This window comes from Apus apus, chromosome 12 (assembly GCF_020740795.1).
Source record: "Apus apus isolate bApuApu2 chromosome 12, bApuApu2.pri.cur, whole genome shotgun sequence".
In the NCBI taxonomy this organism is placed as follows: domain Eukaryota; kingdom Metazoa; phylum Chordata; class Aves; order Apodiformes; family Apodidae; genus Apus; species Apus apus.
This window is the reverse complement of record NC_067293.1, coordinates 4,896,005-4,922,516: the sequence shown is the minus strand read 5'-3', so window position 1 is coordinate 4,922,516 and position 26,512 is coordinate 4,896,005. Positions and strand designations below refer to the sequence as shown.

General features: G+C 53.5%; 1 protein-coding gene across 3 annotated transcripts in view; it reads left to right on the top strand.

Moving 5' to 3' along the window:
- Nucleotides 1–26,512, top strand: part of FRMPD3 (FERM and PDZ domain containing 3) — a 49,556-nt gene that overhangs the window by 16,743 nt on the left and 6,301 nt on the right. Inside the window, exons 2-14 of one of the 3 annotated variants that reach the window (XM_051630078.1) lie at nt 3,796–3,948; nt 8,263–8,425; nt 8,669–8,771; nt 9,153–9,198; nt 10,033–10,137; nt 11,154–11,261; nt 11,788–11,919; nt 12,400–12,519; nt 12,655–12,791; nt 13,623–13,746; nt 14,432–14,521; nt 16,064–16,243; nt 23,426–23,570. In XM_051630078.1, the coding sequence (XP_051486038.1) occupies nt 8,275–8,425; nt 8,669–8,771; nt 9,153–9,198; nt 10,033–10,137; nt 11,154–11,261; nt 11,788–11,919; nt 12,400–12,519; nt 12,655–12,791; nt 13,623–13,746; nt 14,432–14,521; nt 16,064–16,243; nt 23,426–23,570 (1,441 nt within the window). In that variant the 5' untranslated portion in view covers nt 3,796–3,948; nt 8,263–8,274. Of the gene's footprint in view, nt 1–3,795; nt 3,949–8,259; nt 8,426–8,668; nt 8,772–9,152; nt 9,199–10,032; nt 10,138–11,153; nt 11,262–11,787; nt 11,920–12,399; nt 12,520–12,654; nt 12,792–13,622; nt 13,747–14,431; nt 14,522–16,063; nt 16,244–23,425; nt 23,571–26,512 lie in introns of all 3 variants that reach the window. The other 2 variants (XM_051630076.1, XM_051630077.1) reach the window with 2 other exon arrangements.

Here is a 26,512-nt window from a genome sequence, read left to right as displayed (position 1 = left end):
GTGGAAACTTAGTCCATTGGGAGCATCGGGAGCTCGGCCTCTGGGACATGCTCTAGCTGCCCTGGCTGGGGCTCAGACACTGAGTCCAGCCCCGTGGACACTGACCTAAAGCCCCTGGAAATCAGCCAGGAGCACCATAGCAGGGATCTGGAGACCAACAGAAAAGAAGGAGGAGGGATCAACACAAAGCCAAGCAAGACAGACAGAGGGGTCCTGGGCCCTGGGCAGGACTCAGAGCAGACATGTGTTCATCCCCAGGGGTTTCACTCACTGGTGGGCTTGTGCACATCTTGGGGTACAGCATCCCAGAACACCTGGTCCAGCGTCCATGGAGCTGGGGAAGGCTTGTGCAGCACAGAGCCAGTCTGCATGGGTTGGCTTGGGCTCCAGCCCAGGCTCTCTGAGGAGTTCAGGGAGCCCCTGTCCCAGCAGTTTGAAGAGGGTTCAGGCTTCTGCATCTCTGGAAGGATCAGGCCTGAGGGATGAGGTTTGAGGGTTATCTGTACTGCTGGTTTGGCTCCTGGGAAAGGTGCTCGTGGAGAGTTAAGGAAGGTTGAAGAGGCAGTTGTTGTTGCTGCTGGGGATGCCAGGGTAAATGAATAGCCTATTAAATAAAATGAGAGCCAGAAATGGATGAGAACTGGCATTGCTTTTTTAGTTTGTACTTTACAAAATGAATCTCCTTATGCATGGTTGATTTGCATATTCAAAACAGGCCACAACGGAGGGGCTCTCCTGAGCCTGCTGACATCAAGGGCTAAATTGTCTAAATTCAGTTATCCAAATGCTCATCTAAATGATTGGAATGATCTAATGACATAATCCATTGCCAGAGGAGATGTTTTTTTCAGAGCATAAGTCCCTTTGTTTCTGGAAATGATGTCAACTCACATGTGAGAAACCAAAATGAGAAATTGCTGGTGAGCGCCAAGCTGGGTCCAGTGCCTGGGCAGGTGAAACCATCCTCTGCCCCAGTTGCCTTTAGGGGAAGATTGATTTGTGTGAAAACTTCAGGAGGCAAATACTGAATGGATTCCATTACATAAGCCTGGTTTCAAATAAAAACTAATTTGCATGGGCTGACCAAGCTAATTACTACAGCAGAAACTCAGAAAATCATCAGATTCTTACGCAGTAGGAGTCCTGAGGAGTCTGGTGCTGTGAAGCTCCATGCTTAGATTCCTGCCAGTGTTACTTTGCCTTTAGCAGCAGCCACACAGGCAGCTCCACTGGGATCTGTGCATGGGATGTGGCTGCTGTGCCAGCTCCCTGTGAGGCACTCTCTGCCAGCAGCAGCCTGAGCTGCCATCCCCCCTCCTCTGGTAGGGGAGGCAAACCTGTGACATTGATAATTTAGGAATCATTTAGTCCTGTTTAGAAACCTGCTGTGTGGTCCTGTGGAGCAGCACCTGGGGCACCCACACAGCACAGGGGTAACAAGCATCTCATTCTAGCTGCTGAGTTGGTCCTATCTGGTACATTGGGGACCAAAAGAATGTGCTGGCATCTGTGCTCCTCCTTCTGCCACAGCCGGGCAAGCGTGACCGTGGGTGCTGCCTCAGAGCACTGGCAGAGCGTGGGAGCCAGGAGCTGGTGGGCTCTGCCCCTCTGCAGGCAGCCTGCTGAGTGACCAGCAGGGATCTGTGCCATTGGCAGGCTCTTGGGTGGCATTTGGCTTGGTGGAAGGGAGATTTGGATGTTCCCACAACCCCTGCCTGTGTCCAACAGGGGACTGTGTGTACGTGCATCCCACAGGGACTCCAGGTGCCTGTGTCCCACAGGGGACCGTATGTGTGTGTATCCCACAGGAGACGACGCATGCACGCATCCCACAGGGACCCCAGGTGCCTTCATCCCATGGAGGGGAGACCAGGTGTGCCTGCATCCCACGGGGAAGTGTGCTTGTGTGCACACCACAGAGACCCCACTGCATGTGTGCCGTGTGGTGCTGCTGCAGGAGCAGCTCCACCTCCCCGTGCCCTTTCCCCAGGCAAGCACCTTCAGGTGACCTGTGGGTGAGGACATGTGTGGCTGGTGAGAACGGGTGTCTCCTGCTGACAAACGGAGAGACCTCGTCTCCCAGGGCTGTGGGTGAGGTGCAGTGTTTGTACACACGTGTAGAAACCAGAGAACGTGTGGGCAGGTGTGGCTCTAAATATAGGCCTGGCTACCTGGGGAGCCTGCTGCACTCACAAGCCCTCTTGCTGCAGCCTGCAGAGTCCCCTCCTCGCCCTGTGTCCCCAGAAGGGTGCTGGCACTGGCAGCAGAGCTTGGAACAGGTTATAAAGAGATTAGAAAGAAGTATAAATTAAGCCTCTCTGCTAGAAACGCCAGCAGCCCCAGGCTGAAAGCATCACACTCAAGGGCTCCCAATGCTCCTTTGCTTCTTTCTTTTTTTAATGGTTTTGTCTTTATCTGGCACCAGCTCAAGAGCCTTACAGAGGCTCCCAGAAAAGGCAGGAGTCGAGGGGGATGCAGACGTGCTGTGTTAGTCACCTTCTGTAAGCGAGTTCCTGTGTCCTCTGGTGACAGAATTGGTGGGATGGTCCCCACTGCCGTGTAGGCAAGCTCATAGCCAGCTCTGTCGTGGCTCAGGGAACCTTCTTGCCAGTGTTGTGCTACCAAAAATGCTCCAGAGTTTGCCACCTCTCTGTCAAAGCGAGCTCTCTCCCTGGATGGGCTGGCAGGGCTGAGCTGTGGGTCACTGAACCACACTGGGAGATGCTGGATGAGTTCACTGGGTCCAACTCACACTTTCCCTGTACCCCAGGGCTGTCAGGGCTGTCATGCAGCCCTGTGGGCTAGGGATATTGTTGTTAGATATTAGAAAAAATGTCTTCACTGAAAGGGTAATTAATTAAGCACTGACACATACCTCTTATTAATCCTCTTTTGTATTCCTCAAATTTTAGCCTAGTGCTGACTGTCTGTTTGTAGTCCTTGCAGAGATAAAAATCCCTCTGAGTGTGTAACTTTTTCACCAGCCTTGTCCTGGCTGGGCAAGGTCAAGGTGGGGCACCTGCCCACTGGCACTAGTGGAGCACTATGGAGGAGAGGACCAAGGTAACGTGCTTGTGGTCACTGTGGAGGACAGTAGCCAAGGAGGAGCTGGAAACCAGTTTCCCCCAGACCCTAGATTAGTACCCATCCACACGGATATCCCCAAAGAGAAAGAAAAATACCTGGAAGTAATTGTCAAGTGCTATGCCTTTGCAGCTCACAGTCAGGGCATGTGCTCAAGACCCTAGAGAGGAGACAGGCTTTCCTCTTGCCATCCCACTGTCATTCCCAGCGGATTTGTCAGAGCCCTGTGAAGGAAGCCCTGCATGTCCCAAGTCCCTCTCCTCTGACCCAGGCTCTCAGCACAGTTCTGTCCTGCTAGGCAGCCCTGGCATAGCAGCTTCCCTGCCTGCTGCTGGGAGAGGCAGGAGCATGAGCCTTCCGGGCCTGACCCTGTTGTTAAAGGATTTTGCTTTGATACTCTTCTCAGCAAGGTGCTTCTCCCAGCTGCAAAGAACAAAAATGCCTTAAACAGCCAAAAAACTGCAGGGAAAACTAGAGGAGAAAGTGGTGGAAGCCTCCAGGAAAAAGCAATTCACATTTACAGGAGAATGGTGTCTGTATCAGTGTGGAAACCTGCAAGGATGAGGCCATCCTCTGTCTTTGGGGGCATTCAGACAGATTGCACGGCACCCAGCCTGTCCCCAGGTTGTGTGGGCACAGCCAGGCTGTGTGTGTGTGTGGACACCCTGGAGGTCTTCACCACCTTACCCTCAGTGTCCTTTGCTCCCACAGGTACCCGCTGCCCTGCAGTGCCGCTGCCGAGCGCTCGCCCTGGAGCCCTGCTGCCTCCTGAAGGCTGCCAGCAGGCAGGTGCCAGCAGGGTCCCCTCTCTGCCACCCTCACCTATGCCTCGGGGAGCCCACACCAGCAGCCTGACACGAGCAGGTGGGTACACAGCCCGTGGATGGGCCTGAGAGGTGGGCTGAGGTCCTCCCTCCTGCTGCGTGTTGAGGGAGAAGGCTCATGCCCATCAGACTCTTCTTGGTGTAAAATTTCCCATGTTTTGGCAAGGTATAGCATGGGAGTTTTGGGGGCTTCTGGCTTTAGTAGCTGGACATTGCTTTTCAAACCAGGGTGAATGTAAAGCCCCCCAGCACCCTGTGGCAGTGAGCTCCAGGGATTCATTGGCTCTTGGGTGGCAAAGCCCTGCCTTTTCCATGTTTTAAACCTCCTTCCACAGGTGCCTTCCAGTTCTTATGTGGTGCCAGGTCCCTGCCCCACATCTGGCTGTTTTTAGGTGCCCCATCACAGTCCCTCTTCCTCTTCTCTGTTCCAAGCTGGAGAGCCCAGTTCTTAGATGGGGAAGATGATGTTTGTGAGTGTTTGCCTGTGGAAGGTGTGATCCAGGCCGGGCTTCAGGTTCTTGGTGGTGCTTTTGGCTGTGTCTCACAAGGCTTGTTTCAGGATAGTCTCTCTTTGCACAGAAGCTGTTTGTTCTGTTGACCTGAGTGCATCTGGAGGTTGGGATGCAGGGTCTTTAGTAGCCATGCTCACACTGTATTTTCTGTTAAGCAGCATTAATTAATTAATAAGCAGCATTACTCTGGGAATGGCCCCTCTGGCACTTCAAGATTCAGCTCTGAGCACCAGGTCGGGGCCTCCCGGCCAAGGGGAGCTGAGCCCCTCTCCAACCCCCTCTGCCACCCCCGGGGTACCACAGATGCTGGGATTTCCACCTGGCCCCCAATCCCTCCCTGCCCCTCTGCCTGTGTTTAGCTGAGCTGCTAGGACCATTTGGAAAGCTGCATGCTGAGCAGCAGAGCTGTGGCTGCTGCCCAGAGCCAGGCTGCGGCTGCCGCTTCATGATTTACAGCTGCCTTTGGCCACTCGTTGGCTTCTTCAGCAGCTCAGCTCTGGTTGTGCTGGGAGGCTCTGCTCACCATCTGCTTGCTCCTGTGTTGAAAACCTTGAGTATCTTTCCCTCAAATAGTTGCCATCTGGCACCCGACCTCTGTACCAGCAGCACAACCAGCATACCTGCTAGCTCAGGACAGACCCGGTGCCAGCAGTAAAACTAACCCTTGCTGACCCTTTTGAAGAGCTCTGCAGATTTTAAATTGCTTCCTAATGTTGACAGTGAATCTGAGCTGGAGCACAGGGGGTGAAGTCCTGGCCCATATGGCAGAGCTGTACACAGGCTGCAGTTCTCCAGTCTGGGTCCATGAAGAACTTCAACCATGAAGGCCTGGGTCATTCTGCTGCCTCTAATGTCAGTCTCAGTGAGGCTGGTGTCCCTCGGTCCAGCCCTCTTCACTTCAGCATTAACTGCTGCCAGAGCAAGGGCAGCTGTCACTGGACCATCAAACACCACCTCCATGTGCATCGTCTGTCTGAGCAGCCTTGTGGTGGGTGGTCTGGAAGCACAGCATCTGTTTGTCCTTGCTCGGGACATCTGACACATTCATGTGGTCCAAATAGAGACTTTCAAGGCAACCAGCTGCATGCTGGACACAGATGTGCAGGGCTGATGGAGCAGAGATGCACATCACAGTGGATCCCATACTGGCCAGCTCTCCCCACTCTTCTGTTGTCCCCACTGTTTGTTGCCATGTGCCATGACAGCCCTGAGGGCTCCATCTGAGATGGAGACCAGCATGCAAGACTAGAGCTGCCATATGCTCCCCATAAAAACACTTCTTGGCCTGTTCCCCAGTGTTTCCTGCCACTGCCACATGTGCTCAGGATCCCACATGCCTCACAAGCCGTTCACCAACTGCAGCCCAACAGATGGAGGAGCCAGGCATGGGTTTGCAGCAGGAGAGACAGGAATCCACAGGCTCTCTTTGTTCTCAGGATGTTCACAGCAGCAGCAGAAGGGGGAAGAGAGCTGGCACCAACTTCTGCAGTATTGTGTATGCAAAGTGCCCCTTTGCAAAAGGCTCAAGACCTTTCTGTAGCCACTCCCCATCCTGGGGCTCAGCTATAAGGTCTTCTTCAGCTGCAGAAAGTGTTTCCACCTGGTGGGCCTTCTTCAGCTGCAGAAAGTGTTTCCACCTGGTGCCATCCTACTTAAAGGTGGTTGGAAAGGGTGTGAGTGTCCTGAGTAGATGGGAGGGGGGTTATTGCTCTTTCCAGGCACTGGTTTATTCTGGTGGCTTTTCCTGCTAGCAGAGATGGTCTATCAGCACTAGGAAGAAAGCCAGTCCTTGGAGGTGGCAGAGATTTATTGCAGTAGGAAATCAAAATGTAGACATGAGGTTTTTGAGTAACTCTTATTCTGCTTTTATCTGTCTGGGGGGAATGAGGGCTCTGGATTTAGCCCTGCTCTGTAGTGTGGAGGTCTGAAGGTGTTCAGGAAGCTGAAGGCATAATCCTTGGTGGCTTGTCATAGTGGGCAGTGAGTGGATGGAGCTGATGTCATTACTTCAGGGAAGCAATGGCTCCTGGGGTGCTGCCAAGCTATAATTACCAGTGTTAGGGAGAGTGTTACCAGCTGCTGCTGCTGGTTCTCTCCAACTTCTTGCTGTGGTCCAGGGAGAGGACATGTCATGTCCCAAGGCCAGTGTGGGAGAGCAACTGCAGGAAGGATGTTGGGAGCCACAGCCTGGAGAAGGCATGTCATACCTGCTGATGAGCACATTACTGCTTCTTTAGGAGTGGATAAGACCTGCTCACAAGGACACTGGTCCTCTTTTATTTAATTTCCTGGTAATGCTTCTGCAGTGTCAAAATGTTATTAGGAGAGGAGCAGCTTAAGAGCCTGGCAAAAGAGTGTTATTATCACTATCCAGCTCTTTATTCCCCTCTTCCCTTTAACGCTGGGCAGCAGACTGGTTGTGTCTGAAGTGACTGTGTGCTTTCTTTTCCTTTTGTCCCTTTAAGCTGCAAAGATTTCCCTGCTAACCTGTCTGATGGTAATTCATCTGCATGAGAGGCTGCTGTTCCTGGGCTGTCATCAGAGGGTTGTGGCTCAGCACAGGCTCTGTAGGAAGCAGTGGGGGTGAGGCCTGCTCCCACACTGCACACAAAAGGACAGATGTGGGGACATAACAGCTTTAACTGTGCAGCTGTAGTCTGGGACTTGCCATCCACTTGGTTGTGACTTGGTGAGGAAACCACTGCTTCCATTTCCCCAGAGCAGTTGCATTGACCTCAGCCATGTCTCTGAGGCATCACAGTGCTCAGAGCCCCATGGTTCATCCTCACCTTCATGTGCTGGGGGGACCTTGTTGGATGGGGGGAGCCGGAGCTGCTGTGCGCAGTCTGGGGGGAGACAAACAGGAAAGGTTTCCTCTGGGAAGACAGCAGCTCTGCTGTCTCTTGGCAGCCAGCTCCATCTCTGCAAAAAGCAGCCGTTCTCCCCAGCCGTGCCAGGCGTGTGGAGACGCAGCGCTGTGTTCAGCCCTTTTCAGACAATGCCTTTGGATAATGTTAGTTGGAGAAAATTGCTTGAATCGTGTAATTTTGTTGTTGTTCTTTTAAATGCTCATGGGAGTAGCAGAGCAGTTAATGAAGCAGCACGTAGCCAGTTGCAGGGGAGATGGTCTCACCAGCGCTTCCCCAGAGCTGGGCTCTCCTGGTGATGGAGCTGGCCCTGTACCCCACATCTGCAGGTGCTGCATCCCTGCTGGGACCTCTGACAGGTGCAGGACTTCTCCGCCACCCCAGGAGTTGCCCATGCCCTGCTGCTCCTCAGCAGTTCCCTTCCCCAGGTCTCATGGTTTTGTTTCTCCAACCCTGTGCCACTGCATGAGGAAGGAGAAGGCCATTGGTAACAGTCTGGCTGGGCACTGGAGATGGACCTGGCAGTGGTGGCATCCCATCCCCACAGAGCACAGCTCATCCACAGTCAGCACTGAATCCCAGACACTGGGTGGAGCCCTCCTGGCTCCCGTGGGAGACAGGGTGGCAGGGACAGGACCTCAGGTGGTGTCACACCACCGGGAGTTGATCCTGCACAGGGCTCCCATCTAATGAAGCGAGATGCTGGGAGAGAGATGGGACTGTCAGATGCTAGGAGAGGATGGCATGGTCTGTCCTTGGGGGCCAGCAGTCCGCCCGAGCTGCTGGCACTGTGGCAAGGACAGGCACCGAGCAGCACCACCCTGTGAGGGAGGATGGGGACAGGGAAAGCCGCGATGTCCCGGCAGGCTGCTGGGATGCACGGCGCTGGGAGGCAGGTGGAGCAGGGCTGCAGAGCCTGGGGTGAGCAGGGGGGGCTGCCCTGAGGGGCATGACAGCCTGTGTCCCCCCCAGCAGCGCAGCCATGTGATGCCGGAGGAGCGCAGGGGCGATGATATGGAATGTGGGCAGCTGCCTTCGGACACGCTCCGGCAGGTGACGATCCAGCGCCACCCCAGCTACGGGTTCGGCTTCGTGGCCGGCAGCGAGAGGCCCGTGGTGGTGCGCTCGGTGGCACCAGGTAGGGGGTGAAGGGGGTGGGTGGGTTGGACACGGGGTGCCAGGAAGCACAGTGGCACTTTCCCCTGGTGGGACCCTATCCCTGGGCTTCAGTCTTCTCCCATCCCCTGCAGTGGGCCCGCAGGGTGCCCTCTATAGCTACATACCTGGGCAAATGCTTTGGGGGTGATTGGGACCCTCTTGCTTCCCCCCCAACTCCACAGCCCCAGGATGCTTGGCTGGCTCTGACCCTCTCTCCCGGCAGGCGGCCCCTCTGAGGATAAACTCCTGCCAGGTGACCAGATCTTGGCCATCAATGATGAGGATGTGAGCGAAGCCCCCAGAGAGAGATTCATCGAGCTCATCAGGTGAGGACAACACTTGTCCCTCATTGCCTCAAGGGAGGAGGCTTGTGCCAGGCTGCTGTGCCCCAGCTGCAGCCTTGGGGTGTCAGTGCACACCCCCAGGCTCCACTGTCACCAGTGGTCACTGCTGGCATGGGGAGGCCTCAACCTGAGCACGGGCAATGCCTTGGAGCAAGTGCCATACCCATTCCTGGCTGGCCAAGGAGTGGGCAGCACTGGGAGAACACCCACAGCCAAGTTACCAAGCACCCTAAGGAGCCCACAAAGGTCCTGGCTACCATCGAGCTGGGGCATGTGGGATGTGCTCTCTTGATAGCCAAATATACATACTGAGATCCACCACTGTGAGGTCCTGTCCACCTTCATTTCTCCTTTCTGTCACAGGAAGGCCAAGGACTTCATCATCCTCACAGTCCTGCACACCCACCAGGTGAGACCAGCAGGGCCAAGGCCAGCCCTGGGGGAGCCAGGATGGGGTCAAGAGCCCTTTGGGAGACTGAGGTGGGGTCCCTGGAGGCCCTAGGGGAACACTCAGGCAACTCAAGTGTTGGACTGGTGTCCTCCCACCCCAAGGCTCTTACAAGCTGTCAGGTCTGAGAGCTGCTGCAGCCCCACAGGGTCATTGTGGGCACGTGGCTATCTGCCTGTCCTCATCACTACCTCCTTACAGGAGCGAGGGAGGAAAAGTGTCCCCAAACCCATACGGCCGCCAACCAGGACAGGCTGCTCAGCTGATGCCAGCACCCTCAGACACACAGCTCTGTGGCATGACTGTCTCCATGCTGGGGCATATCGAGGCAGAGAGTTCCTGATGCCAAGTGCTGTCACCAAAACATCCCACAGGGTTGACCAGGGTCCTGCCATCCATCTCCCAGCTCCTCCCTGCGGCTGCAGATCCACATCCAAGGGGCTTGTCTCTCCCATCCAAATCAGTCCTGGTGCCTCTGAACAAAACCTGGCTCGTGTCTGCTGGAGCTAAGCTGGCTCAGGGGCTGATGGGCACATGTTCCTCTTGGGGTGCAGCGTCCCCTGTCATGCTGAAGGCCCTGGTGTGACTTCAGGGGCTGCTGCTCTGGCCCTGCCTGCAGCACTGTTATAACCACAGCAAAGGGGACTTGCTTTCCACCCCCCATCTCATGGTTCACCACTTGCTTCCCATCACCATGGTGGCTTTGGAGAGGCTTTCTCTGGGCCCCATGTCTGGCTTTCCCCACACCAAGGCTCTGAGGACAGGCAGGTGATTTACCCAGTGCTCTCTTTCCAGTCTCCCAAATCTGCTTTCATCAGTGCAGCCAAGAAGGCGAAGCTAAGGTCAAACCCGGCGAAGGTCCGATTTTCAGAGCAGGTGACAGTCGGCGAGACAGACCCAGTAAGTCCTGCCCTGCCTTCCTCTGTAATTCACCCCCCTCAGGTGTCCCCAGGGCCATGGGACATGAGGTGGCTGGGAATTGCAGGGTTCCTCTCCCCTGATCTGGGCTCCGTGGGTGAGAGCAGCCCTCTGGTCCAGGGAACCCCACAGGGCAGATGCCTGTGGGCAAATTCAAGGCATCAGGTGGGAGGAGGTGTGATTCTCCCTTTTGTCTTTCTGTCTGGATGGAGCCCCTGAAACTATCCTTGGAAACCTGAGTCCCCCTGGGCACTCAAGGGTGACTTGTTGGCAGTGCTAGAGCCTGCCCTAAGGAAGGTCTGTGGCTTCCAACCCAGTGCCAAAGGCTTTGCAGAAGTCCCTGTGTGAGGCTGGGTGACCAGGGCACTGCTGCGTGGCCTCAGTACTGTTCCAATCCACTGCCATTATCTCCTCACTGCAGAAAGGTTTTGTTAAGCAGCATACAAAAAAACCCCACAACCCTAAAACAAGATGAAACCCTGTAAAGCACTTCTAGCAAGTGCTATTTTTAAGCAAAATCAGTTAAGTAATTATCTGGTGGAAATGCTTCTCACTAAAAAAAATCAGCCTTCACCCAACTTCCTGCACCCTGCTTGAGCAAGTTTGAGGTGGGCTAGGTTTGGGTCAGGGGTGAGGAAAGGGAGATGGGCTCTGAGCCCCCCTGGATATCATCTTCCCTCTGGGACATCAGCTGGGACGCAGGACAGGTTGCCAGGCATAGGCACAGTTCTGGGATGTGCTGGATGGAGTGGGATGCTCCATGGCCACTACAGCTGCTGGGAGCTGGGGAGTTGAATCTGGCAGGCAGCTCTGAATTGCTCCAGCTCTGCGCTTCTCGATGGCTCAGCAGACACTGGCTTATGTGCCTCTTGGCACATAAGGGCAGAGAAGCAGAGATGCCATCATTGCTCCATCACTGACACTCTCCCCACCCTCCCTCTGTCTCTCTGTGCCCCGCTGTCCTCCTCGCCTCCCCCACTGCTGGCCCTGCGTGCCAGGACATGTTGAAGAAAGAAGCTCTCCTCCTCATTCCCAACGTGCTGAAGGTTTTCCTGGAGAACGGGCAGATCAAGTCCTTCACATTTGATGGCCGAACCACTGTGAAGGTGGGTCCCTCTGCTCCCCCCGCAGCACCGTGGTGCTTCTGTCCTCCTGCCTGATCCATTATTCCTTGTCTCCTGCTTCCTTGCACAAACACTGCAGCAGTGCTTGGCTGGCTGTGAGCTGCCACCACATGATAGATAGCCCCTCTGCCTCCCCGGGAGACATGCTTTGCAGCTGCCAGGAATGGGGGTTTGCTGTCTTTCTCCTTGCTGTCATCCTGCCCTCCAGCCAGCATAGATGCTTCTGTGAGTCCCTCTGCCTGGGGCCAACTCCCTGCAGCCCCCTCTGAAACACCATGGTGTTACCTGAGGTGCTGGGGGTCTGGCTGCTGGTCACCTCCTGCTGCGAGGTCACTTTGCCCAGCAGTGGCTGGGTACCATCCTTCAGCCCCTTTCAGCAGTGCAGGGCCTCATCCTGCACTGCCATGGCTCCAGGTGCTGGGGAAGAAGAGGCTCTCAGTGGGGTGCCAGCTCCCACCCTGGGAGGGAGCCAGTGCCTTGTGCCCAAACCTGTCTGTGACATTTGCAGGACGTGATGGTGACACTGCAGGACCGCCTGTCCCTCAGGCACATCGAGCACTTTGCCCTGGTCCTGGAATATTCCAGCCCGGAGCACAGTCACCGGTTCCTGCTGCTCCAGGACAAGCAGCCACTGGCCCACGTAAGCTGCTGTGTGCAGGGGGGTGTTGGGTCAGGCTTGGCTGGGGTTGTGCTGTTGGGTGGTGTAGCCTCTTTTGGCCTCTGGCATGGTTGTGTGGGCTCAGGGGTGCAAAAGGTGGCCAGAGAAGGAGACAATTGGGCTTTTATCCATCTCACCGACATCTTGGAGATGATCTGTGCTCCAGCCAGGGAGACTGCAGACAACCTTCGTGAACATCCTGCCTAGAAGAGCCAGGAAGCTGGCACTGCACAGGTCCAGGGATACAATGGGGATTGAGGAGGAAGTGTTAGCTTCTTCCCTGCAACACCACAGCTGTCACACCAAGGAAGGCTGGACTGTTCCCAGGATGAAAGGACCAGGGGGTGCATGGAGGAGAGAAATCAAATCCCACCCCCAGGGAAGAGGAGCAGGGGGTCTCCTGCCCTGCAGGCAAATAAACATGGCTCTTGAGCTCACTGCTCTCCTCTGTTCTTGTCACAGGTTGTGCAGAGGACACACTATCAAGGCATGAGATGCCTTTTCCGTGTGAGCTTCTTCCCCAAGGACCCTGTGGAGCTGCTGCGCCGGGATCCTGCAGCGTTCGAGTACCTGTACATCCAGGTAGGGGATTCAGCCCTTGGAACTTGGAGCTGACGGTGCTTGTGGCCCACACATCTGCCCAGGCTGGGCCCTGTGAGAGGTGGCAGGTGCCCTGTCCCCGTGGCTGTCTGAGGATACCCTTCCTCCCTCCTGCAGAGCCGCAACGATGTGATCAGAGAGCGCATCAGCACAGACCCCAAGCCTGAGATGCTGCTGGGGCTGGCTGCCCTCCACATCTACATCACCGTCTCAGCCACCCGCCCCAGCACGAAGGTTTCCCTCAAGAATGTGGAGTGAGTCCTCCTCCCTCTCCCCATGCCACCACACAGCCCTCCTCTGTGTCCCCTCCCAGTGCCCCTGCTCACAATCCCTGGGTAACTGAGGTGCTCCCAGCAACGTTTTGGGGTGCTGAGCATGAGATGCCCTGGAAGGTCCCCTGCAGCTGGCCAGTGGCACATGGGCTTGGCAACAGTGACACACAGCCCCTGGTTCCAATGTGGGGCCATCTAAGACCCAAGACCCACACACTGACACCCAGCCATGCACTGCAGCCTTTCCAGGGCTGGCAAGGATATTTGCTGCAAGCCCGGGGTCATTTCCATGGGAACCCAGGCTGAATTTCCAGCTGGCATCCAAGGCAAGGAGAAGGCACGTGTGGCTTAGCCCATCGACAAGCCATGCAGCCCTGGCTCAGCCTTCCTGAGGCTCCTGGTGGTCTTAAATCTGTAGTGAGTCCATCTGTGCAGGCTGGCCTTGTCCCATAGGTGTGGGGAGGAAGGGGCGAGATGGCACCCTGGGAGGATCCCAAAAGAGGTTTGGGGATTTTCCCTGCATCCCTTAACCTTATCTGAAGGTGAGTGGGAACTGGGCTGCAGACCCTGGCACTGCTGCATTCCCCAGCCCAGGGCTGATACTGTGACATCCGCTGGGGGGCCCCATTCCCTTGGGGACCCAGGCTGGGGTCTGCCACTGCTCCAGCTGTGACACCAAGGAAGTGCTGATTTGGCTCCTGCTCCCTCTGATGGCAAGAGGATGCTCTCTGGCAGCATACCTGGTTTCTGGCCCTCTCTGTCCATCAGCAGGGTCTCTGGCCTGGCAGCTCAAGCAAACTTCCCTCCCTGCAGGAAGGAGTGGGGCCTGGAGCCCTTCCTGCCCCCCTCGCTCCTGCAGCTCATCAAGGAGAAGAGCCTCCGGAAATCCCTCTCACAGCAGCTCAAAGCCCACCAGAACCAGCCTGGTGGCACCAAGGTGAGGCCAACTCGTGTGACCACAGCTCAGGGCTGGTGGGGTGGCAAGGTGCCCCTCACCCCAGCCATCCTGTTGGTGCTGGCTGCTCAGAGACTCCTGTTGTTGCTGCTTCAGTCCCCTTGGGTGGGAGATAAATCCTGGGGTGCCAGCCAGGCAGCCGCTCTCTCTCCTGAATCCACTTCTGAGAGCTGATGTGGATTTTGGGGACTGCAGTGAGGATCAGTAGGATGAGGTCAGCCAAGAGCTGGCTCCCAGCTTGGCTGAAGCAGTATGCATCAGTTAAGCCTGTGTTTATCATTCTTTTGGGCTTGGAAAGCTCTGGAGGAGGCTGCTGAGCTACTGTCTCAGTCTCTGCAACTGTCAGAGCTCCCAGGGGGGTTATATATCCTCCAGGAGGGGTATACATCTCAGGGGAGTTATACTTCCCCTGTGGGGGGTTATATGTCAAGTGTCTGGGCTCCTCCCTGGCTGTGCCTGGTCTGAGTTACCTCCCAAACATCTGCCCAGGATAGCAGGGGAACAGAGGTCCCCTCCACCCCATGTCAAGCCCCCAGGCTCACTGCCAGCACAGCTCATACCCTGAGATGCCCACCACCCTGCTTGGGAGCTCCTGAGTTTGTGCCAGCCTCTTGCATTTCTTCACTCTTGTGCTGGTGGTGATCACCTGTGTGATGTGTTTTGCCAGGTTTCCACGGCCCAGGCAAAGCTGCAGTATCTGAGGATCCTGAATGAGCTGCCCACCTTTGCTGGGGTCCTCTTCAACACAGTGGGACTGGTACGGTAATTCAGGATGGGCTGGGAGGTGCTTGGCACTGGTCCTGAGTGTGTGCCAGAGGGCACAACCAGGGGAGATGTGACTTCCCCAGAAATTACTTCCCTTGGTCTCTTGCTCTGCCCCACTGGGGTTCAAGCCCATCCAGAAAAGCCTTCAGAGCCTCTGCTGGCAGTAGATCAGATGTTCAACTCTGCAGGGGCAGGGCTGGCCATGCTCTTGCCAGCCTTTTGGGCAGTGAGGTGACTTGCTCAATGGAGTTGCAGTAGTTTCAGACACATGCTTATAGCTCAGTCCTGCCCTGGCAGAATCCTGCCGTCCATCTTGGAGGAGGACTACCCTTGACAAAGGTCACCACATACCCTGCTTGTCCACACAGGGAGTAGCCTAGCTGGTCTTACTGTGTCCATCAGCATTGGTCCAGCCTGACGACTGCTTGGCAGTTCTCAGGAAGCTGCCACCACTATGGCCCACTCCTCTCTCATCTGCATCAGAGGTATCTCCACCCCTCATCCAAGCCACCTCATTTTCTCCATGGCAGGAGGAAAGCCACCAAGCCAAAGAGGAGAATGGTGGACCTCCTAGGGCTCCCCACTGCCTGGCTCATCTCTCCATCCCTCTTGTTCCACCTTCCATCCAGGGGTCTCCATGTAAGTGTCACCTCTCTGTCATCCTTCCCTAATCCCCACCCAAGGTCTCTGCTTCCCTGGCTTCCCTTGCTTTGCCTCCTGGATTCTATCTCTTGCAGCCTTTGATATGCTGTGTTTCCACCACACCTTGGAGCTTCTCACCTTGCAGCTCAAAGGGCTGCCTGTAGAATACAGGTGAAGGCAGAACCAGGTGGTGTCTCGTGGGTGCCATGGCTCCTACCGTGCAGTGGGAGCAGTGAGAGCCTGCCTCCAACACTGCCTGGGTGTGCAGAATTGGGCAGTTCACCTCTGGTGTGGGTGCCCTGCCTTTTTTTGTCATTTCTCACACCAAAGCAATTACTCTGAGCCAGCTTAGGAGTTAAACCACATGTAAGTGGTGAAAAAACATTCCTTCATTCTCTTTTGCACTGGTCTGCCCATCTCCCTTTCACCTCCAGCTCTGACTTGAAGCATCATTCCTGGGTGCACCACAGCAAGAAAGATCTCTATTTTCAGTCAAGAGGTTTAGTCTTCCTTCTTCTCTAAAATGCATTCACTCCCTCCTCTGCTTCCTTCTCTTAGAAGCAATGTCAGATCAGGCAGATTTGTAACATGCTCTTACTTTTCTGTAGTGACACCAGCAGGCCTGAATATTTCATGTGGACAGTCAGTTCAGTGCTGTATTTTTTAAATAGCCTGGGCATCCTGCAGAGCTCTGCAGAGAGGCTCGGGGAGACGTGTTCATGGCACCAGCTTCATCTGTTGCTCTGCAAAAGCCATTAAATACCTGGCCAAGCTGCTGAAATCAAGGCTTGGCTCCATGAAGAGAGCCAGCCAAAGCCTGTGCAGCCCCACAGTGCATTTATTCACCCCTGTCCATCTCTCTCTCTCTTTCTCCGTGTGCTCATGCTCCCAGGATGAGAAGCAGCCAGCCACCACACTTCTGGTGGGACCCCGGCACGGCATCAGCCACGTCATCGACCTGAAAACCAACCTCACCACGGTGCTGTCAGAATTCAGCAAGATCAGCAAGATCCAGCTGTTCAGGGAGAACCAGGGGGTGGCCCGGGTGGAGACGAGCATCCTGGATGCCAAGGTAGGCATGGGTTCCATGGAGACAAGCACTGGGGAGAGGGGCTAGAATGAAGGCTGTGGGTGGGGGTTCAGTGCTTGGCTCTGAGGGGGTTCAGGACACAAGTGCATGTTCAAGCATCTTCTCAGAGATTTCTAGGGGCTCAAAAGCCTCTTTCATATGCCAGTCACAGGGCACAGGGTGTGTGACATCGCCCCTGCCTGGCTGGCTCCTGGTGCTATAGAGGCAGGGACTGAGGCTGAGGGTGTGCATGCAGGCACAGTGGTGTTCTGGCCATGACCACACACCTACCCAATGGTCCAAGCAAGGTCCTTGGTACAGCTTTGGGTGTTAGCAGCACTTGTGGAACTTGTCAAGCCATGCAGGATCATTGGATGAGCTGGAAATGATGGATTGAGGGGTGTCAGGCTCAGAATGTGAGAAGAGATTGCCAGGCATCCCTGGGCATGGGTGTCCCTGGCTCCAGTAAGTCACCTCTGGGGTATCTTGCAGAGCTGCCTCCATTATCCTCCCCATCAGGCCACAGAGGTCTGTATTTCAGCCATAGCCTTGCAGATGTAATCACGGTGGGTTTGTTTAGAATTCTCCTGCTGTCTCCTCTCCTGGTGGATTTTAGCACTTCCTCCCGCCAGGGTCATTAATTCCTCCAAATCTTTATTGCTGCTGCTGCTGTGTCTGGTCCAGTAGTTCTGCTGAACTGCAGTAACTCCCTGGTAGCCTCTGCCAGAGCTGTGCTTGTTCTTATCCCCTCTGCTTCAACTGTCCCCTCCAACAGTCTCATCTGTGAAGCCCTTTTTTTGTATTTGTAAATCAATGAGTATTTAGTCAACTGTGATATCCTTTAATTTTGCCTCCTCTGCATCCCACCAAGGTGAAGTCCTGGTGTCCTGCTGTGCCTGCCCCTACCTTTCAAAACCCTCAAACCTCCCCCCCTGCAGCCTGGGCAGGTGGAATCCCTCCCTGCCTAGCCCCTTCAGCTGTCTGGGCTGAGCAATAGCCCACTGGCTCTCCTGCTTACTACTCACAGAAGCAGGTACAACCAAGGGATATTGTCCCTTCTGGTTCCTCCTGGTGCCCACGCCCTTGGATACATGCATATATATAATGATATTAATATATTAATAAAAGGCTGCTCATGCCCCCTTGGTGGGGGCACCACTACAGCTGAGACTGACCCCAGGAGCAGCAGATGTGCTGGAGGCTGAGGTGGCGCTGATATCCATCTGCTATAAATTAAGTGGCAATTCTCACACAGCCTCTCCACAGATCCTGCAGTGTTGCTCCCCTCAGCTGGGTTCTGCAGCAGTAATAAACACCACCAGCCCTTGCCTGCTGTAGGAGCAGACTTTCTTCCATGTCCCCTCCATCCAGCCTCCCAGTTGCTGTAGAAAAGGCAGCTCACATGCAACTTTCCTCAAGTGTGTGCATATGCATGGTGGCTTTATCTCCATGAGAAATTCCAGGCAGCTGCCTACAGCCACTGAAAGCCCCTATGCCTGCCTGGAGCAGAGTGAGGATCCCATTTGTGAGTCTCAGCAGGCTCAACAGCACCCTGCCAGTGCAGAGGCTGCTGTTATCTGTCTTCATTTAACCATTATCCAAAGGGCTGGGTTTTAAAGCCAGAATGTCTGCTCCAAAATGAGGCATATGCTAATCCTGTGCAGGACAGCGATGGATGAGACAGGCTAAGAAAAGCAGGGAAATAGATCGTTACCTTGCAGGGCTAATCTGCCTGCAATTATTCTATTGCACTGAACTGTGCTGCTGGCTGAAGCCCTGACTTGCAAATAAATCTGTTTCTGCTGTGCCTTGTAAACCATTAGAGGGTTGTGCTCTAAGTAAGTGTTCTGACTGCTCTGGGGACCAGCATTCAAATCCGTATCACCCCTGGAAGTCTTGTCAGAGCCCTGTAGATTGCAGAGCCAGGTGGGGGTGCCTCCCTGGGGCCATTGCACTGTGATGCCTGGCATTGTGGGGTGCTGGGACAGCTCTGGTGGGTTCCCCAGGTAACTGCAGGGGTGCAGATGAGCCAGCCTGAATCGGTGGGGTGGCAGCAGCCCATTGCAGCTGCTCACTGGGTTACTGTGGAAACAGTAGATGTTCAGGGATGCTTAAGGGATTTGTGCAGAAAGGTCATTCTGAATTTCTAAGTGCCAGGCTTACTGATGTGTAGTTGATCTTGAAGGTTCATAAAAGGGGGCAGGTCATGGAGCAGCCATCAGCCAGGAGGTCTGCACGCCCCAACCACACCAGCCAGCACCATCCCAATGTCCTTATCTATTGCCTGCCTGTACACAGCCCAAGCACACCTGCCAGGAAGGAGCTGGGGAAGATTTTCAGGTAACAAGCAGGCTGGAGATGGTTCAGGAGGAAAAAAAATATGGTGTTTGTCTTAAAAATTATTCACTGGGTAGTTAATTCCCACTTGGCAAAGTCCCCTCTCTGCTGGGACCATCACTTCTCTTTTCTTCCTGTGCTCTGGACTTGCCCGTGTTTGAACATTGACTTTGGAGCTCATGGATTCACTGGGGACAGGGTGGTGGCACGTGGTGTCTCCTGTGATCTTTATGCATTAAATTCAGCTTGTTTTGGTGGTCTGGGGACCTCACAAGCCTGCATCTCCCACGGACTTCCCCCTCCATTTCCCAGCAGTGGTGTGACCAGCATTTGAAAGTGGCCAGTGCTCCTGAGCCATCCCAGCTTTGGTCTTCCTGGCATGCATCTTCCTCCTGCCCAGTGTAGGACTGCAGAGTTGTCTTCTACCTCTCAGCATCCCCAGAAGGGCAGCATCAGCATCTCTAGCCTGGTATCAGGGCAAGCCTGCCTTGCTGATGGGGTGCAGAGCAGGAAGAGGGGCTGCTGCTGCTCAGTGTGCTCACACAAACTCCCCAGGGCAGCAGGCAGGGGGAGAGCTGCTCAGCTCCTGATGTCCAGCTGGATGGCTCCACCAGGTCACACCCCTGGGTGTGTGGCTCTGCAGCTTCTACAAAAGCAAAGGTTTTGTTCTTACTCAAATGCCTTTTCAAATGGAGCATTTCATCTTTCTGATTTACACAGCTACATGCTGCTGGACTTACTATTAACAGCCTTGACACTGGCAAAAAAAAATGCTGCCAAAGGGCTCTGAATGGGAATGAAAGAGGAACAGTCAGGGGGCAGCTGGATTGCCTGAGCCTGGGCTAGTGTCTGCAATTGAACGGAGGAGCTGTCCCAGGCTGTGCCTTGTCCCCGCTCCGGGCTGTGGGGCAGGAGCCCACGGTGGCTGGTCACTCACCAGGAGCAATTCAATCAAAGTCATCAGGGTAATTGACTTCACGTCTCCCAGCAGGGCCTGCAGCCAGCCAGCCCCTTAGCTGGGATCAAGACTCGACAGAGGAAAACAAAGGAAAAATTAATTCAGAAAGATCTCCGGCTGCTGCTGTGCCTGGAATCTGGCTGTTGATGTTGGTGTTCCCAGGGCCCTGGTGTGCTTCCAGCCTGCCATGGAAGTAAAATGTTGCCATGCATGGCCAGGGTGCAGCCTTCTCCTCTCCCCCTGGCAGGAGCTGAGTCCTGCCTGCCTGCCAGCCCTCCCTCTCACTGGCGATGGGATGGTGACCCCTCTGCCTCTGAACCTCTCCTGCTGGAGCCGGTGGCAGAGGGTGCTGGTTGGGCCACACTGGACCCAGCCCCTGATGCTTCTGCCAGCCCAGTGCAGCACAGACATGCTGTGGGTGCTGGGGCCTGGGCTCTATGTGCCCAATCATAGCCTGAAAATGGTGGGGGACCCCATCAAACTGACAAGAGCAGGTGAGGCCAGCATTACTGCTGCTTGTGCAAGCCATGTCTGAAGCCCATCGGATTTCTCCTGCGTGAAGAGTGAGGTCTTGGAGTGATGATGGACCTAAAGGCTCTGGTTCCCTAAGCTGAATTCATCTCTAGTTGCACTAAGCCATGCTGAAACACTGTCTTCTTGTAGAAGAAAGGGAGGGATTGAGATTTCCTTTGGCTCAGTACCTGGGGTAGAAGACATGGATGCAGTTTCCTCTCTCACAGAGCCTTTCCAGCAGGATGTAAAGCAAAGCATGTACCAGCATGTAGTGTCAGCCCTGGTGCCACCCAAGGCACTGCCTGTAGGCACCCAGGACAGGAGCCAGCCAGGAACACAGGAGTCAGACAACATGTTGAGAGGATGAGATTCCAAGCCTCCAAACAAACAAGCAGACCTCAGGCATCCAGCACTGTGGACATGGGCACAGCCTTAGTGCTGCAACCTTGGGAGTCCTGAGAACTTGCTTCAACAAATAGGAAACATGGAGGATGCCAAAATTGCTGTGATTTTATGACTCTGTGCAGTAGCCAAGGAGGAGATGAAAGCCAGCCAGGGTGGCAGAGGCAGCATAATGGGAAGGTGGAGGCTGGACCTTCCCCAGGACACAGCAGCACAACGGGGTGCAGCACCACCATCAAAGTGGAGAGGAGACACCTACATATTTGCAGTCTGTAGAGGAACCTCCCCATCCCCTGCGAGGTTTGGTGGGTGCAGAGAAGGAGGGTGTTCACTCAGCTTAGGTGGTGGCTGCTTAAGCCCTGCAGAAGGAGCCACTGCTGCAGAAACCTGAAAGTCTGCTGCTAACAAAGGCATGAGGTTTATTGATCAACAAATGGGAAATAATGGTCCTAATCACAAGCAGCTTGGTATTGATAGAGCTGAGTTAATAGTGCTTCAAGGGAGGGAAGGAAAGGTCAATGTACAAGTGAAAAATTGACTGCTGTCTCGTTAGGCCTGGCTGCCTATATTATTAAATATAAACTTGGCAGTGCACCTCAAGTAAACCAGGGAACATAAATTATGTAAATTCATCTCCCACCTTTCTACTGCACTACATTAAAGGAAGCAGGATAAGACCCAAAGTATGTGATAAAGTGGGCTGATTAGAAGGAATTGCACGTAAGCTTATGGGTTATAGCATGCATAGATCACGTAATAAATTAATTTCAATATGAGGACTGTGAAGATCCTCTGTCATAACCCTGGCCATAAAATTTCCTCCAGACATTCTTAAATGAAACCTTCACCTTTGCCTGAACAAGAGAATATCCTCTAGAAGGACATCAAGGTTTGATTTAAAGGCAGGGCATAATAGAAAAAGCACTATATCCTTAGTAAGCTAATGGAAAACTCATCTCATATCCAGTATAAATGTATTTTTATTTGTATTTTTTTACTTTCCAGACAGACTGGTTGCCAAGCAGGAAACTTGAAGTGAATAAATGTCCTTTTCTTATTAGAACTAGAAAATCTCTTGAAAAGCAGTATTAGTAAAAGATCAAAACATAAATAATTTCAGGCTGGTATTATGCTTTTAGATGTAGAAAGAGCATTATCTTTAAAATTTGCTTCTTTTCATGCCACAAGAGATGGGTATCACAAGGAAGCTCAAAGCACAGACTACAGTGCTATGTTGTTGTTACTTAGAGCAAAGCCCTTTGTAGAAGGCACTTGTTTTAAGGATGCTTCATACAGCAGATCTGGAACACATGGTTTCCCTTCATCACTTATGTCAAGACAGGAGCTGGGCTGAGAGGTGTGACCCCTCCTCCTCCTCCTCACCACTGCTTGCCTGCCTCCTCTGAGCTATGTGGAAAATCTCTTCTCTCCCTTTTCTTTTTCTTGATACTTTCCGTTTGATCTATGTCATTTTAGGTTTACTTTCTATGATGCAGAAAGAGCCTCCTCAAGCAAGCAGAGGCAGAGCCTCTCAGCAGTGTGTTTGTCACATTATTTCTCTTCCACATCAGGTTATTTCTGTTCCTTTCTCTTCCTGCACAGCAGCCAAGGAGGGAACTGCTTTACTCTGGTCCTAGGAGGACCAGGCTTGGGGATCACTCATGGCTCTGCCCAGGGCTGATGGCTTCCATGATCTGCTGTAAGGCTGAGTCTTCCTTTGCCAGAGTTGGTGGCTTAAAAAAGCAACTGTTGAGTAGAGCACAGAACTGGCCAGTGGGTGCCAGGCACCCCCTGTGGTTATAAAACAAGAAAACAAAAATAGCTTTAACACTTTTCACACTGCGTAGGTTTCAGTAGTTTTTAAAACAGGTTTGGTTTTCCCTGGATGTGGTAAATGAGTTCTTCTGAGTCCTGGAGGCCTGTCAGAGAGCCACAGCAGTAGCTGAACATCTCCCAGTTGCCTCAGATAAACCCTGTACCTAGGTACAAAGGTCCTTTAGGTGGGGGTGCTGTGTGCAAGGGGTAGGTGAGGGCTGGAACTGCCACACAACAACTATATTGAAGGCACTGTCCATTTTTTTTCCATCTCACGGGTCCACCTTGAGCAGTGCTGGGGGCTCAGACTGAGCTTGGACTGCTGAGCTGTGCTGGCACAGACTGATCCCCACAGTGCATGAGACCTCACCAGGTGGCTAAGAGTTGATCCAACCCCAACAGCTTTCTGAGCCTAGCTAACCTTCTCCTTAGGACAAGCCAGAGGTGAGGGAGTCATGATGTCTGCACCTAAATTGTATGGTGAGGTTTTATGTGGCACACAGATCATGTCTAATTTTTTCTTCTCCTTAAAGCACAGACCTTTTTTAGCATGCAAATAAATGCTCTCCTAAATGAGAAGACACCATCTGCTCCTAAGCACAAATTTAATTTCCCGAAGGGTTAGATTTAAGTAAGATCCACAGGCTCAGAGTTGTGGCTAGGGGAGCCTGTAATGCATTTTTGCCCCTTCTGCATCTTGCTGGAAGCACGTCTCTAGTTCATGGGAGTGTAACATGGTGCTCACAGTGAAACAGGGGTTCTGGCAGCTGGAGACCCCACAGACTTCCTGAGCTCCCCAGGGCCTGACGGTTAAACGGCTGCTTGCAGGTAGGCTTAGAGCACTGACATGCAGACAATCAGGAACCAGTTACAGGTCTGACACACACAGCCTGTGCCCTGCCAGGCTCCACCTCTGTCATAATCCTTAGGGGAGTCAGCAAGCAGGAATTTCAGCTGCAGTGAGGTGCTTTCTTGTGCACAGCCATTTGTTGGATGATCTGCCTCAAGGACATGCACCTGGCTGTTCTTTTTCCTGTGTGGCTGCTAAAAGTGCCAGCCAGCTCACCAGCACAGGGCCCTGGCACAACCACTTTGGAGCACTGGTCCTGTGTCAGCTGAGCTGCATGGCCCCCATGTGCTTTCCCTCTCTTGTCTTCCAGCCACTGGTGTTGCTGATGGAGTGGCCTGAAGCCACCAACTTCGCCTGCCTGATTGCAGGCTACTGCCGTCTCCTGGTGGACTCCAAGAAGATGATCTTCTCCAGGACCCCCTGTCAGCCTCCCCCACCTCAGATTATCAAGGCAGGTACGTTTCAGCCTCTGCTTTATGTGCCAGCCCCTTCCCCAGCCGCCTCCTCCTCCCTGCAGCCAGGGCTCTGCAGCATTAGAAAGGAGAAGGGTTTCACTGGTGTATGTCCTCTGCTCCCATTACCCCTCTGCTCCCATTCCTCTGCTCCCATTCCCCCCTGCAGAACCAGCAAACCTTCTTTTCTTTAAACCAGAAAACAAGGAGCAAGGGAGACAAGTCCTCATTTTTTGATAAGCTCTCACGTAAGTGGTGGTGTCATCTTGGGCCCTAAGCACTGACTGCAAGTGGTGTTCTGGAGCTCCTGGAGCAGCTCCAGGCAGTGCCACTTGAAGAGACCTGTGATGCTTCCAGCTAAATGCTGGGTCCTGGCATTGTTGGGAATTGCTGCAGGGATGCAGCACACGCTGCTTGGCCAGCATTCCAGCTCCAGAGACCAACGTGAGTGTATCCACTCAGCCAGGGACTGCAGTCCTGCTGCCTCTGAGCACTGCTGCCTTCATCACTGGGGGTCTGGGCTGCACGGGCAGCTCTGCAAGCACAGTTGCTCTGCTCACTTCCTAAATCAGGAAGGAAACTTAGGTGTCCCAGCTTTTCAGGAGCCCAGCTTGATGCAGGGAGCAGCGGGGCTGGTCTGGGCACCACGTGAGACCAGAACAGCTAAAAACAGGTTCTGTCCCACCAGGCACCAATGCTCTGTTCCTTGAGGATGGATAGCAGGTGTGAGTCACCCTCAAAATTGTTTATCAAGAGTGATTTAAAGCAGGAGGCAAACATGAGCTGCGTGCAGGTGTTCACAACAAATGTATTTTGTATAGGGAAGTATAAAATACAGAATCAGTGGCTGGAGATGGGCAGAAGAGCAACTCAGCTGAGTCTGGAAGGCTTCCCCCAGACCTCTCAAGTGACACTGCAGCTCCAGAGGGCTGAGACGAGTCTTCAGTTTAGCTGGCAGAGTGTCAAAACGGCCTCCTCAAGATGGGACTAGCTGGGGGAGGTGGGAGTAGTTCTAAGAGCCAGCAGGATCCTAGGGAAACGACACCATGCTTCTGAGGTCTGAAGAAGGCACCAGACACAGACTTTGAACATGTGGGAGGACACATGCATAAAAGGCATCAGGAAACCATCTGCAGCAGCCTGTTATTAATTCAGGGAAAGATGTGGCAGGTGATGGTGGTGCAAGTATATGCACATGGTTTCCTTTTGTTTCTTCACCCGCCCCTCTTACACATTTTGCTATGAGTAGAGGGTGTGTCCAGCTTAACTGGCTATCATCCGAGTAGTCCTAGGTCATGTCACCCTGAAATGGGCTACAAGCACACACAGGACACATGGCTGTGGTGAGTCAGAGGAATGCAGTAAGAAGAGGAGAGAATTCCAGAACATCCTTGAGGGCTCGGAGGGATGCTGACAGCACCCACAGTTACTGGTCACTCAGGGTGTCTCAGCATGTGTGAGTGGTGCTTTTCCACACTGTAGCAACAGTGATAATAGCCAGGACTTTTCCTCAGGGAGATTGTGTTCTCTGGGCATGGTCCAAACCTATGCCAAAAGGAGTAGTAGATCTTGCCTTTTTCTTGACAGTCTCAAGAAAGCAGTATCACTCTGCAGGGGGCTGGAGTGAATTTGAGGGGAAGTCAAGGTGACAGTAGGACAGCAATGGAGCAATGGATCCATGGTCTTCATAACAAAGAGCTAGCCCCTCTCTGGATGGCCTGGTCTATCCTCAGGGCTGCAATGGAAACCTCTCTCACCAGTGGAGTGGAACAATTTCCCTGCAGACATAGTACACTCAACCCAGCAGCTTAGGCATCCTTCAGAAGGAGTAAATTTAGTGTGTGTTGAGAAAACAAAGTGTGCCCACGGTTCTGGTCTCACTACTGCTGCAGGCTGAGCTGTCAGGAGTGAGGCAGATCACAGGGAGCAGGGACTGCTGATCATTAGCACATCTCTGCAGGAAAGATAAGAAAGCCTGACTGAGATGAATCAAGTTAGCCCAAGCTTTGACTTTCCAGGCTGCAGTCAGGCTGTGGCAGAATCTTAAATGTAAAATCAAGCCCTGGCCCTGCTTTTTGTCTAGAAGAGGAGCACATCCAATTTCCCTGATGCCCATTAAGACCTCCTGCTGCCCTGCAGACGTTTTTAGAAATGCACACTCTGTCCAGATGCTGTCAGATCCATCTCTCCATGTTTCCTTGCAGAGCTGTATGCCAGATCCTTGCTCTCCCCCAGAATGGCTGTGCCATGCTGGAGCTGTGCAGGCAATTCCCCTCTCTGCCCCTTCCTCTCCCAGCTCCCACCAGCAACCATCATCAGCCAAGCAGCTCCATGCCCCTGGCTGCTCTCTTGCCAGAGGTGTCTGGCTTTGGCCTTGTGTTCACTCACACAACTGTCATTTCTGAGCACTGGTGTGTCCATAAATGAGAGAGATATTGTTTTGATTGGGATTCTATCATTGCAGGTGATGAACAGGATAATACAAACGTGTGTTTGGGGAGACAAATTGTCCAATTTGTTGAGCTAATTAATTTAATCAGGATTTATTTTATTTAATTTATACTTGGTAAGACAGAGCCTGTATCCCCCGGCAGCCATTCTCAGCACAGCTGCACAATTCAACTTGTAATGCAGACAGATGCCTCTCCTGAGGGCTGGACCACTGGCCAGAAGCTCAAGGAATATTTCAGCTGCCTGCCTCACACAAGGAAGCAAGGGGAAGCAGTTCCAGGGAAATGCTGAACAGCAGGAGCAGAGGGTTCTTTTGGAGCTAGCCTGATCCAATAGCTTTCAGCCAGAGAAACAAGACATTTTCCCAGCTAGCCAAGGTGGATGAAGTCCAGCCCAGAGCAGTAAGAGGGATGAGACATTTAGGGAACAGATACATCAGGAAAGGTTAAAGGAATTTTCTGTGGTCAGCCTGGAAAAGAGACAGGTGGGGAGGT